This window comes from Crocuta crocuta, unplaced genomic scaffold (assembly GCF_008692635.1).
Source record: "Crocuta crocuta isolate KB4526 unplaced genomic scaffold, BGI_CrCroc_1.0 scaffold72, whole genome shotgun sequence".
Lineage (NCBI taxonomy): Eukaryota > Metazoa > Chordata > Mammalia > Carnivora > Hyaenidae > Crocuta > Crocuta crocuta.
The window spans coordinates 1,061,129-1,074,383 of record NW_027529427.1 but is presented as its reverse complement, the minus strand read 5'-3'; the positions used below and the strand labels follow the sequence as shown (position 1 = coordinate 1,074,383).

Here is a 13,255-nt window from a genome sequence, read left to right as displayed (position 1 = left end):
ACGTATTTTCCTTATTACCTACTTTCTCCCTTCACCAACTTCTCTTGAAAAACCACAGGACAACCTGGTCAGTTTATTTTTAACAAACATGATATGACTTGGAAATTGTGCCACTGGTGGCTGTGTGACGCTTTGGACATCTGGACTTCACCACTGCTGATCTTCGGCATGGGAAGGCCAAGGTGAGGTTTCATTCTGGCCGGCGTGTGAGGCCAAAAGGTCCCCTGGGAATCCTCCAGGGCAAACATTCCTGGGGCTGAGAGCCAAGATGCTCAGAGAATGACTCCCCCAGGCCGTTATTTCTGGACTCCAGGTAGATTGTTCAATATGATACTTTCTTGTTTTTGAAAAAGCCCAAAAAGGGATCCGTGTGGGTGAAAGTGTGGTTTTTGGAGTGCTTCTACTTCTGCATTTCCTGATTTTTGTTTTTCTCATTTGGCTGCCAGACACCTCACTGAATTTCTCTGGGGTATGAAGTGGAGGGAAGGCCCTTTAAGCACATACAGGAATTACTCACTCGGCAGCTGTCCAGGACTCACTGAGGTGGAGAGAACAAGAAAACAAGTATTCATCAAAAGCTTAAGGGCTGGGCAAAGGGCAGAAGAAACAGAGCTATTTTTGCTGGGAAAAATAGTTAAAGAAGCTTCACTGATCATGCACATAACAAAAAATGGTAGAGAACAGTGGGAAAGTTAGGTTTTGGAGTCGAGTGCATTAAGACCTGAATCACCATTTCCTAGCAGGGTGTCTGAGTGTGTTTCCGTTTCCCCACGTGTCAAGTGAGAACAAAAAATAGTAATCATAGCACGTGTAGTTTATACTAGGTTCTGTGCTAAGCACGTTGCGTGTATTATCTTATTTAAATCTAAGAAGCAGGGACTGTTATCCCAATTTTCACACCTGCACACTGAGGCTCAGAGTTGAAATGACTAGCTAGCAGAGTTGTTAAAGATAATGTAAGCGAGGGACTCTGCATGTTGCCTAATGCATGGAAGATCTGTACAGAACTGCTTTTATAATGTATTATTTTAAACATATATTTAGATGGCCAGATGCTTCAAAAATATTAAATGTGATCATCAGCACCTCATGGGAGCACCTGGTTTTCTGATCAGTAATTAAACATGAGGGAGGAGTTTGGAGGTTCTCACACTTCAGTGTGAGTGAGTGTAAAACCTTGCAGATTCCAAGTGTTTAATCCCTCAAGAGTTGATTCAGTAAGTGTGGAATGCAGCCCACACTCTCTGCCTTTCTGAGAAGCAGCCATTCATTCCAAAGCAGGTGGTCTGTTTGGCACCTGGCTTTGAAAAATATTGACCTAGAAGACCTCCCAGCCCTCCCAGCCCTAAAATTCTGTGTCTATATGACTTTTCTCTAAAATGCTCTGTTTGTATGACCTCATCTAGTTTTGAAAAATTGGCGTGTGTTTGCCTCGTTGCTTTTTGGCCCATTGAAATGCCAGGGAAAATTAGAGACGCTCCAAATAACAGATCTTTTTCTCTCATTTTGGGGAGGTACATGCCAAAGACCAAATCCCATGTTATTTGTTTGCTCAGTGATATAATATAAGGAATGATGATTCTAATCTTGACAAAATAGCTCTGAAAGGGATAAAAGACAGTTCCCAAAGCAAGTGTAGCATTTTGGGGACCCTATATTATCTGTAGATTGCCATTCTCTACTCTATGTCTCTCTAAATGGTCCCTAACAGTTGAAATCAAATTACCCTCTACTCTAGGAGTCCTGGCACCATACTGGCAAATTCTTCTTCCTCTTTTCTTTTTTTTTTTTTTTTGTAGAGTCTTTCCTGATCATTGCCTTTTCTTCTCAATAATCGTTCTGTCACTGGTAATTAAATCACAGCCCTCTTGATTTAATTGAATTCAGTAGGGTTGATGAGATTTGAGATACTACTTGATATCAGCTGCTCCAAATTCTGGTAGCCTGGTGTCCTCCTCCCCCGTGACCCCCACATCTTTTCTCTTCTTCCACTCACCCGTACGTGGGCTGAAAGCACCAACAAAGGTCTCTTCCCTTTACCAGGGGGACTGGGAGAGCCAACGACATCAGCAGTCTTAGAAAAAAGCACCACCAACCCATTCAGTACACTCAACACTTCGGTTAATTTATTCAACATGCTCCTGCCTCCCACACATCCCGGTTACTTTAGACCTCCATACAGGAGGTACGGCTACAGCATAAAGAGAAGAAAAGTCCTGGGGCGCCTGGATGGCTCAGGCGGTTACGTGTCCGACTTCAGCTCAGGTCATGATCTCACGGTTCGTGGGTCTGGGCCCCATGTGGGCTCTGTGCTGTCAGCTCTGAGCCTGGAGCCTGCTCGTGATTCTGTGTCTCCCTCTCGTTCCGCCCCTCCCCTGCTTGCGGTCTGTTTCTCTCTCAAAAATAAATAAACATTAAAAAAAAAGTCCAAGCTCTCCCTGTTGACAGTCTTGAATATACTCTGTCATTAGCTGTATATGCCCCATACAGATAATCCTTTTTTTTACCTTCTATAATTTATTTTTTATAATTTACATCCAAGTTAGTTAGCATATGGTGCAACAATGATTTCAGGAGTAGATTCCTTAATGCCCCTTGCCCATTTAGCCCATCCCCCCCCACAACCCCTCCAGCAACCCTCTGTTCTTTATATTTAAGACTCTCTTATGCGTTGTCCCCCTCCCTGTTTTTATATTACTCTTGCTTCCCTTCCCTTATGTTCATCTGTTTTATATCTTAAAGTCCTCCTCTCAGTGAAGTCATATGATATTTGTCTTTCTCTGACTAATATCACTTAGCCTAATACCCTCTAGGTCCATCCACGTAGTTGCAAAAGGCAATATTTCATTCTTTTTGATTGCTGAGTAATACTCCAGTGTGTGTGTGTATCTCATATCTTTATCCATTCATCCCTCGATGGACATTTGGGCTCTTTCCATACTTTGGCTATTGTCGATAGCGCTGCTATAAACATTGGGGTACACGTGCCCCTTCGAAACAGCACATCTGTATCCCTTGGATAAATACCTAGTAGTGCAATTGCTGGGTCATGGGGTGGTTTTAGTTTTAATTTTTAAAGGAAGCTCCACACTGTTTTCCAGAGTGGCTGCACCAGTTTGCATTCCCAAGATAATCTCTTTTTTTGAATTTCTTTTCTTTTGTCTTTCCTTTTCTCCTTCCTTCCTTTTTTTCCTTTTTTTTTTTTTGGGGGGGTGCAAGTGAACAAGGGGTGGAGAAAGAAGAGAGAGAATCCCATGAGAGTGAGAGGGGAGAAGCGGGGCTCACCCAAAACAGGGCTTGAGGTCTCCCGAAGCAGGGCTCAAACTCCTGAACCGTGAGGTCGTGACCTAAGCTGAAGTCAGATGCTTAACTGCTGAGCAGATTGGTGGTTGCTCAGGGGCTGGAAGGAGGAAGAATAGGGGAGTAACTATGTAATGGAAATAGAGTTTTCTTTTGCAGTGATGAACTTTTATTAGTAGATATATATATATAGTGTATGTTCTAAATGTCACTGACTTGTACTTTTTTAATAAGTTTATTTATTTATTTAGAGAGAGAAACATGGGAGGGGCAGAGAGAGACAGGGAAAGAGAGAATCCAAAGCAGGCTCCACATATTCATCGCAGAGCCCGATGTGGGGCACAGACTCATGAACTGGGAAATCATGACCTGAGCTGAAACTAAGAGTCGAGCGTAACCAACTGAGCCACCCAGGCACCCCTGTACTCTTAAAAAAATTATTTAAGTAATCTCTACACCCAATGTGGGACTTGAACTCAAGACCCTGAGATCAAGAGTCACACGCTCCTCTGATTGAGCCAGCCAGGCACCCCTGAATTGTACTCTTTAAAATAGTTTTGTGTCGGGGCACCTGGGTGACTCACTCGGTTAAGCATTCAACTTTGGCTCAGGTCATGATCTCACGGTTCGTGGGTTCATGGGTTCGAGCCCTGCCTCAGACTCTGTGCTGACAGCTAGCTCGGAGCCTGGAGCCTGTTTCAGATTCTGTGTCTCCCTCTCTCTCTGACCCTCCCCTGCTCACGTTGCCTCTCTCTCTCTCAGAAATAAAGCATTAAATAAAATAAAATAGTTTTATGTTATATGAATTTTGCCTCATTTGTAAAAAATCATGGTTTAATTCAGAGACTTCAGGGACTAAGCAGCCAGGAAAGGATGAAAATGATGACAGTGCTATTCTCTCTTCATGCATGCTGTTAGCCATTAATACGTATACGCAGAGGAGAGAGTCCGTTAGTAAGGGAGGCAAAGGTTATACACACCCTGGGACAGGAGAATGGTAATGGGAATAGGAGGGGGAACTCAGGTGTAAATGGCAAGTTCATCTGCCCAATACGTACGGAGCCGGTGCTAATGAGAAAGTGAAGGCCATGGGCACGGCTGCACAAACCTAAGTGCTTCTTTGTTTCTCAGCAGGAGGAAACACAATACACTTGCAGAGTAAATTAAAGCAGGTTTATATCTAATCAGAAATGAAATCTGAAAAGAAAACAAGAAAATGTATGCGGCTGTAGGAGGCAAAAAAAAGGTATCCTTCAAAGCAGAGAGAAACTAATCGTGACCAAGAAGCGACTCTGATCTCATTGAGGGAAGAGGGCATGTCTTACGCAAGTTTGTGTCCCCATCCCTGTGTCAGGGACAGATAGTCAAGTTCTCAATGTTTCAGTTCTTCTAACCATATGATTCACTTAATCTTACATTGATCCAGGGTTTGGTATCACTGAGTTCTCCCCGCACCCCACCCCTTTTAAAATTAAGTTAGTGAACATATATGTGTGTGTGTGTGTGTGTGTGTGTGTTTTAGTAAGAGGGAGAGAGAGAAAGAGAGCTCGTAAGCAATATGGGTGCTTGATCCCAAGACTTTGGGATCATGACATGAGCTGAAATGAAGAGTCTCAATTACTGTGCTACACAGGTACCCTGGGGTTCTCCTTTACAGATGAGGAAACTGAGGCACAGAAAAGTTATGGTCATAATGGCAGAGTCAGGATTTGCACCTACGTGGTCTAACTCCAGAGTTGGTGTTCTGAAGCACTTGCTATATTTCCTGATGGCATTTAAAAAATAATAAAAACACCGATTAGAAGACATATGGATACTCTTATCCCTCTGAGAAGTGGAAAAAGTATGAACCTCTTTGGCATTTCCCATATTCTCTCTTTTGACCAGATTCGGAGCTCTCAAGAACTGGCTGTATGTAAAAAATTCCCGTGTAGCCTAGTTTCTTGGGTGGTGAAAGGTAGTGTGTGATAGCAAGCAACACCTGCTTTCAGCTTCAATTTTGAGTAAGGGGGCACCCATCTATATCCCTCAGCAGGCAAAATATCTGCACCCAGAGATAAAAAAGAAAACAAATAAGCAGGATTGTACCATCTAGTTGTACTGTCTAAAATAAATACAGCCTTCAGTCTCCTGAATGGTCTTCTAAATGACTGGCCCCTAGCAACGAGAGTTGCATACCTATCTTTGGCAATGGTGATTTCTGAAGGTAGCCCTTAAGAATATGATAATCATGTTTTTAAAAATTGTGTATTTCCCACCAGGAACAGACTAGTAGTAAATTTCGTTAATTTAGGAGCCTATTTTCTTTTTAAAATATACCGTATTTTTTATTCCAGTTCTTTTTTAAAGTCTAGACTCTCTTACACAAACCTTGGCAAGTCAAAATATTTTCTTTCTAAACACCTTTGTCCCTGAATCTTCCTTTGGCGATGGAACGAACATTAACCTAAGTTTTAGAATTCTTAAGCTCGGCGGTGGTTCCCCGGCGCTAAATTTTACGCAGCTGGCGGAACCTCTCCGCTTCTCAAAGTCTTGTTTCCCAGTCAGAAAAATAGGAGCGACGATCCCTTTAAATATCCACCTCTTGGGGCTGCTCTCAGAATGAAATATGATCTTCAAAAAGGAAGGAAGGAAGAGAAGGAAGGAAAACAACCTGATAAGAAAAAATTTAAGTGAAATTTAGTCTGGGACCATTGCAACTCAAGGTGGCATCCTGCGAATCGCCATCCGCCACCAGGTTGGGAAAACTTGAGCGCAAGGAGCCCAAGAGCCCAGGCATCTGCCGAAGGCTGGGGAGCTGGATAGGTTTCTGGTCGGATGAACCAATTACACCTTCAACCAAGTTGTAATGAGTTGGTTTGAGTCGCCCCCATCAGTCGCCTCAGTCTTTCCCGGACCATTGGAAATTGAAGCTTTCTGGCCGAGATGACAAGACCACTATGGTTGTAGGGACAGTAATAGACGAGGCGCGTGTCCCCGAGGTGCCCAAACTATAGTAGTGCGCACTGTGCGCACACAGCTGCCCCTGGAGCGGTGTCCTCGAGGCCGGGGAGAGATCCTCACCTCAGACCAGCTGCCTCTGGACTCCCCCAAGGGCCGTGGTGCCCTCCTGGAAAGGGCCAACAGGTTACAGGCATTTGGGCGAGTTCCGCCAACCCAGCAGAGCGGCGCCGAACCCTCAGTGCATTCCAAGGGCATATCGTGCCAGAGACGGAGGGACCCGCCAGGAGTTACAAACTCTATCCCCAGATCCGGCGGTCTTATTAAGAAGATTTTGGATGCTGCAAAAATTTAAAATTAGAAACCTTAAACTATAGAGAAACTATGCTCTTTGCAGGTTTCCCCACCTGCCTGCTCAGTGGCTGGCAAGGATGGGTTCTCTCATTTTGTTACAAGGGAAAGAATAGAAGAGTCAACCTACTCAAAAACAGTTCGTAACGGAGAAAGCAATGCATTTAAGTGGAAAAAAATCTTAGCGTTTTATTAAATGTATATTACAGGTGCTAAACCTTTTGAATATATGATCTTGTTAATTCTCAGAAGCACTCCTAAGGTAGATGTACTCCCTTAAATTTACATAGAGAAGCTATTCACTTGGGAACACACAAGTATTCACTTAGGACAGAGGCGCCTGGGTGGCTGAGTTGGTTGGGCATCCGACTTCAGCTCAGGTCATGATCTTATGGCTGGTGAGTTCCAGCCCGCGTCGGGCTCTGTGCTGACAGCTCAGAGCCTGGAGCCTGCTTTGAATTCTCTGTCTCCCTCTCTCTCTATCGCTCCCTCACTCATGCTCTTTCTCTGTCTCAAAAATAAATAAAACATTTAAAAAAAATTATTCACTTAGGACAGCATTGTGTTAAAATGAATAAGATGGGGGTGCTTGGGTGGCTCAGTTGGTTGAGCTTCTGAATCTTGGTTTCCACTCAGGACAAGATCTCAATGGTTGGTGAGATCTACCCCTGGTGGCACCAATAGAATGAAGCCTGCTTGGGATTCTCTCTCTCTCTCTCTCTCTCTTTCTTTCTCTCCTCTCTCTGCCCTTCCCCTGTGTGTGCATGCTCTCTCTCTTTCAAAATAAGGAAACCTTAAGAAAATATACATTTTATTATACCTAGAACCGTTTTGATTTGAATGCAAATGCCCCATGCATAGATGATATATATTTTTTAATGATTATTTTTGAGAGGGAGAAAGAGACAGAGTGTGAGCGGGGGAGGAGCAGAGAGAGAGGGAGACACAGAATCTGAAGCAGGCTCCAGGCTCTGAGCCGTCAGCACAGAGCCGGATGTGAGGCTTGAACCCACAAACCTGAGCCAAAGCGAGATGCTCAACTGACTGAACCACTCTGGTGCTTTATGACACATTTTTTAGTTGCTATGTGGCAAGAGAGAAATTATTCCTGCCCCTGTCATTGGAACATATTATGATTCTAATGAATTGTGCTTACAAATTCAATTTATAATTTTTTATGAATTATTGTACTTTATCACTTACTACACTGCGCCAGATCTTTCCATCCCAGTTTCTGTGAGATAATGGCAACATGTGAACATAGTTTAACATTATCAAGTTATAGATTACCTTCCTGCAAACTAGTTTCTCTGAGTAACCAGTCAAGGAGCTGTCATTCATGATTTTATATGAACATTTTTGAAGTAATTTTTGTTTTCAACACCTGTTGATTTTGAGGTCAACATTACACATTTTCATAAGCTTCTTTGTATTAATAGTACTTTGTTGGGGCACTTGGCTGGCTCAGTTCCTGGAGTATACATTTCTTGATCTCAGGGTTTTGAGTTCAAGCACCGTGTTGGGTGTAGAGATTTCTTAAATAAACACAATCTTGAAAGAAATCCCAAAACTTTCTCTTCCTCCCAAACTTTCAACAATTTTCAGAAATGAATGGATAGATAGATAGATGTAATTAATACAAATGGCAGGAATGTTTTTCTGTGCCACCCTCATTATTCTTCATTACAACTACTTGTCTTTGACCTTTAGGGACAGAACAACATATTAGGAAATAGTATATAATGACACATTGATACCTCAATGCCCATCAATACTTTAATTATCATTCTGGCTATTTTTCATTAAATATCTCCTTATTTGCTCCAAGTTCATCTGTTCCTTATTTTGGGATGGGAGTTAGGAAAGGAGGTGAATCTTATACAAATTTAAGAGATCATCCTGAATTCAATCCTCATGGCTTATTAGGTACATTTAATAATGCACTCTGTAAAGCTACATAGTACAGATATGTGGGAAGGTAATCCCACAGTAGAAAGGAAAAGGAGAGGAAAGAAAAATACCAGAGATAGAGAAAAAAAAAAAAGCAGGACCCCTGGCTGAGGAAAAAACCAGAACCTTGCTGAAAGTGATTGGACAAATTGAAAGGGAAAAAAAAACCCACCTTTATCAACTATCTAAAAAAAAAAAAAAGTTGAGGGTTTGGGGTGAAGTGAAGCTCAATTTGTCAACAGGAAGTTACGGGCTTTGCACCTCTATTTATATAAACAGCATTTGCTTTTTCCATCTTAGGTTCTGACCAGAAGTTGTCGTCTGACTACTGCTTCTGGCTCTGCTTGAATGGTTTTTATAGAGAAAAAAAAAAGAAAGGAAAAAAAAAAAAACTGTGGCCACATGTTCTTTTCTCTACCGCAGAGAACCTCAACCAGTCACTTTCCCTGATGCTTGGTTAGTGAAAATGCTAAATGATACAGGATTCTGATTTTTGTTGGGAGTTTTGTATTTTTAACCACATCTTTGCCTCCCTGAGTTGACAAATCCATATGGACAGTCCTTCTACTGTGCTCCCAAGGTCTTTCTGTTCTACCCCGTGAAGTTCCAGGTCTCTCGGAACCTCTTCACTGCACTTTCCAAATTCCCTTTTCTCATCAGATCAGCGAATTCCTGTCTTCTGGCATCCCGGTCCCCAGTTCTGATGTCAGCCCATCATTACTCTCCCATCTGCTAACCCCCCCGCCTGATGCCCTTCCATCTTTTGTATTTCTTCTCAGGATTCTTTCTTACAGTTGCTTCGGTGCAGAGGGAAGGAGGACCTCAGAGGTTGCAAGTTGTTTGCACCTCTGACGGGGGGTAACATATCTGGTTAGACACAAACACCCCGAAGCAGAGTGGGGAGGAGCTTGTGGCTAGCAACACACACTCCTTGATGTCATCAAAAGTAAGACTCAGAAGTGGGGAGGCCAGCTGGGGTTTACACCATCTGCCTGTGAGTCAAAAGACTACTTAGCGAAAGTGTGCATGGAGCTATATTTAGAGTACAGTGCACACTTGAATTTCCCATTCAAGGAGAAAGGAGAATTTTCATAAGCAAGTTTTATAGAAAAAGCCAGATTAACTCAATTTTGGAAGAGAAAACAAGAGTGGACCTCATGGAGAGGCAGATGAAGCTGCCAGTTTTCAAGGTACCAGGAAGGCATTCAATCTCAAAAATTGCCTGAACATCCTTTCACCAAATCCTTTAGTTCCAGTATTAAGGATGCACTGTTTTGTTTCAAATAATTCTTTTTCATCAAAATATAAGTTCCTTGTTACAAAATGGTCATTTGTGCTCACCAGGAAAGGGTTCATATTAATGCCTAAAAGAGAAAAAGGCTTTCAGATCCTTTAATGGGAGTGTCAAAGGATGAAAACTAGAACATCAGGAACCTGAAATGAGGCAAGTGTAAAACAGCAAAAAGGAAGTGAAAGAAATTCTGCCAGTGGGCAAGGGGAAGAGGGAAAGAAAAGGATCAAAACAACCTCCTGAAACTGACCTGGGAGCATCCTTAGGGGAAAGTTGCAATGTATAAACATAAGGAAAGAAAAAATGGGAAACAAGTTAGAAATGTTTGTTTACATGGGGCGCTTGGGTGGCTCAGTCAGTTAAGCTCTGACTTTGGCTGAGGTCATGATCTCATGGTTTGTGAGTTCGAGCCCTGCGTCGGGCTCTATGCTGACAGCTCAGAGCCTGGAGTCTGCTTCGGATTCTGTGTCTCCCGCTCTCCCTCTGCTCCTTCCCTGCTCGTGTTCTGTCTCTGTCTCTCTCTCTCTCTCTCAAAAACCAACATTAAAAAAGAAAGAAGAAGAAATGTTGGTTTAGATTTCAAGAGTAAAGAAGGCAGAGAACATAAGAACAATGAGAAATGGAAAACACTGGAACATGATCGTGCTAACGAGGAGAGAGGAAAGCATGAAGCTTTACCTAGCAAGATTGTGAGTAGGTAAAGATTTTCACGGGGAACAGGAAAGAAAGGGAATCTTCTGGTGAATTAAGGACTTTTCTGGAGAGCGTAAATTGGAGTGTTGGAGAACCAGTGGCAATACTGTGGAGTGAGGAAGGGCATGATAGAGAATAGTGGAATAGAGCGATACTGCTGCTCTGTTTTTCCAAGGGGGATAAAGTCCTCAACTGGGGTCTTTCTAGGCATGGAAGAGAAAAAGAAACAGATCATAGACCACTCTTTTCTGAGGAGGAAATGAGAAACATTTATTTTAAAATGCTTAATTTGCAATATACACAAAACTGGGATTGAAGTGCTGGGTAGGAGGGGTCATGTTGTGGAGAGAGTCTTAAATGATTCTTGGAAACTCTGCCTCTGAGATTTCTCTACAGCGGTTACAATATGCATCCAATATGTCTGTCTATATATGAGCAAATTTACTTCTGGAAGCTGCGGAGGAGAGATTACATGCTTTGGTCATTTCCTCATCTTTCTCTTTAATCAGTTGAGCAAATCCCACTAGGCTAAATTGTTTCTTAACCTCACCAGCTTGATCCTCATTTACAGCTTTCTTCCAATATGAAAAGAATCCAACACGCTTGAGTGGAATTCTCTGGTGTATAACATGCCCCAAATTCTTGTTTCCTACTTGAACTTCATTGGCCTTTTTGGAAAGTTACTAAGCTCTTCAGGTAGAAGGATCTGTAATCTTATGGTCACTTACAATGGGATTTTTTTTCTATTACATTGTGGACTGCTGTCTTAATATATAGGATATTCTTCCCTCCTACAGCAGACAAGGTGGTTGTGAATTAGACTGCATGTAGGCCTCAAGAAATATGAATGATGCATTTAAATCTTAAATCACAGAATTAAAAGAAACCTTAGAACTCACATAAATTTAACCTTGTCATGTTAAAGATGGGGAATTAAACCAGGACCTAATATGGAAGCCTGGGCTTATCTTGAATCTTCCTGGTCACTGTTAGAGCCAGGCTAAGAATGTGGGTTGTCTGCATATTATTTCTTTTATGCTTTCTTATAAGCCACTAGGTAAACTTTCTCTCCCTCTGAAAGTTTAAGTCTGAATGTCCTGCTTAAGGTGCAAATCAGGCTATTCCAGAACCCATTTGCACAATAGTCTCTGCAGATTTTGTTTGATAATGAGGTGAAAGGAGTAGCCAAGGGAATTCAGACCAACATAAAAGTTGTCTAATTTGGGGAGGTGGGCTAACCCCCACCCCCCATGACCATAAGTGAGTAAACAAATAGGACTTTCTAGCCCTACTTGCCAGTTGGACTGCTGCATGAAAAATTGAATAGGGAACCATGAGTCCCAAGTTCCTCCCAAGTCCTAACTTGGCCTCCTCCTCTGTTAGCCTCAGCCTCCAAGCTTAGCAGACCTCACCTTGGGTCTTTATTGCTGGTAGGATTGTGTAACCCTTGGCTTCAGAGAATTCTCTGGGACTATACAAATTACCATGACTCTTCCCAGAAAGACCTGCCAGGCAAATCTAGCAAAAACAGTTAGCCTGAGAGTAAAGAGGACCGTGTAAATGAATGGGGACTTAATCTAGGAAACACTTGAAAGTCAAAGAAGTGAAGTTCTATGACTAGCCAAAGTAGTGACACCTTCTTCCACCCTAAGATCTCATTCAGACAGATTCAATCGCAAATATTAACCAGAAGTTTATTTTCCTTTGAAATTGTGTGTAGAATGTATATAAGCCACATGGTTATCATTGATCTACTGCATCTATGATAATGAGAAGCGGCAAAACCATGCAATAATATAGACTTTATCAGTCGGGGTAATAAATCTGGGAGTGGGGTCCAAAGCTAGAGACTGCAAAGGGATTGGTTTAAGAAATGCTAATATCTATGGGTTAGCTAGCAATGGTTGGAAGAAGGAGCTCCCTCTTGTTAGAGCATTCTCTTCCTCCCACCCACATGTGCTTCCTGCCTCTTGACCATCACAGACCACTGGGCCTTTGCACATTCACATTTTCACAGGGAGGAAGTCGGAAGTAGTTGGAGCGACGGAGTCGCCTTGGGGGCAAACCAGCCATCTGACGGCAAAGTTCATCTAGAAGAGAAGCAGAACATAATGGGATAGGAATGCAGGAAGATAACAAGGGCTGGGGTTTTAGGAGAAAGAAGACCCGGGGTGCCTGAGTGGTTCAGGTGGTTGAGTGTCCGACTCTTGATTTCAGCTCAGGTCAGGATCTCACGGTTTAGGAGTTCAAGCCTTGCCTTGCGCTCTGTACGGACAGCGTGGAGCCTACGTGCGCTTCTCTCTCTCTTACTCTTCCTTATGCATTCTCTCTCTCTGCCTCTGTTTCTCTCTGTCTCTGTTTCTGTCTCTGTCTCTCTCTCTCTCTCTGTAAGTAAATAAGTAAACTCTGGGAAAAAGAAAGAGAAGACAGCAGTGTGCTGTAGTGAAAGGTTGAAGAGAAATAGATCTGGGTTAGAACCCCAGATCTGCAGTTTACTGGTTATTTGTTACTTACTAGAAAGTTACTTAACTTTTTAACTCACTATCCCTTTCAGTAAAAGAAGCATGAAATACCTGCCTCAACCATATAGTTGGGGCTATTAAAATGAAATAATGTATGCAAAGTACCTAGCACAGGTGGCCGGTACGTTTTAGGTTCCTCTACACGCCTAGCTCCCAATTCTTCTAATCATGGGCTTATTCAATACCCAAAAAAAAAAAAAAAACAAAA

General features: G+C 42.5%; 1 protein-coding gene across 5 annotated transcripts in view; it reads right to left on the bottom strand.

The window, feature by feature from the left end:
- Positions 1-12,178: 12,178 nt before the first annotated feature.
- Positions 12,179-13,255, bottom strand: part of MFAP5 (microfibril associated protein 5) — a 49,830-nt gene continuing 48,753 nt past the window's right edge. For all 5 annotated transcript variants that reach the window (XM_077758963.1, XM_077758962.1, XM_077758965.1 and 2 more), the window contains one exon: positions 12,179-12,615. In XM_077758963.1, the coding sequence (XP_077615089.1) occupies positions 12,503-12,615 (113 nt within the window). In that variant the 3' untranslated portion in view covers positions 12,179-12,502. The remainder of the gene's footprint in view (positions 12,616-13,255) is intronic.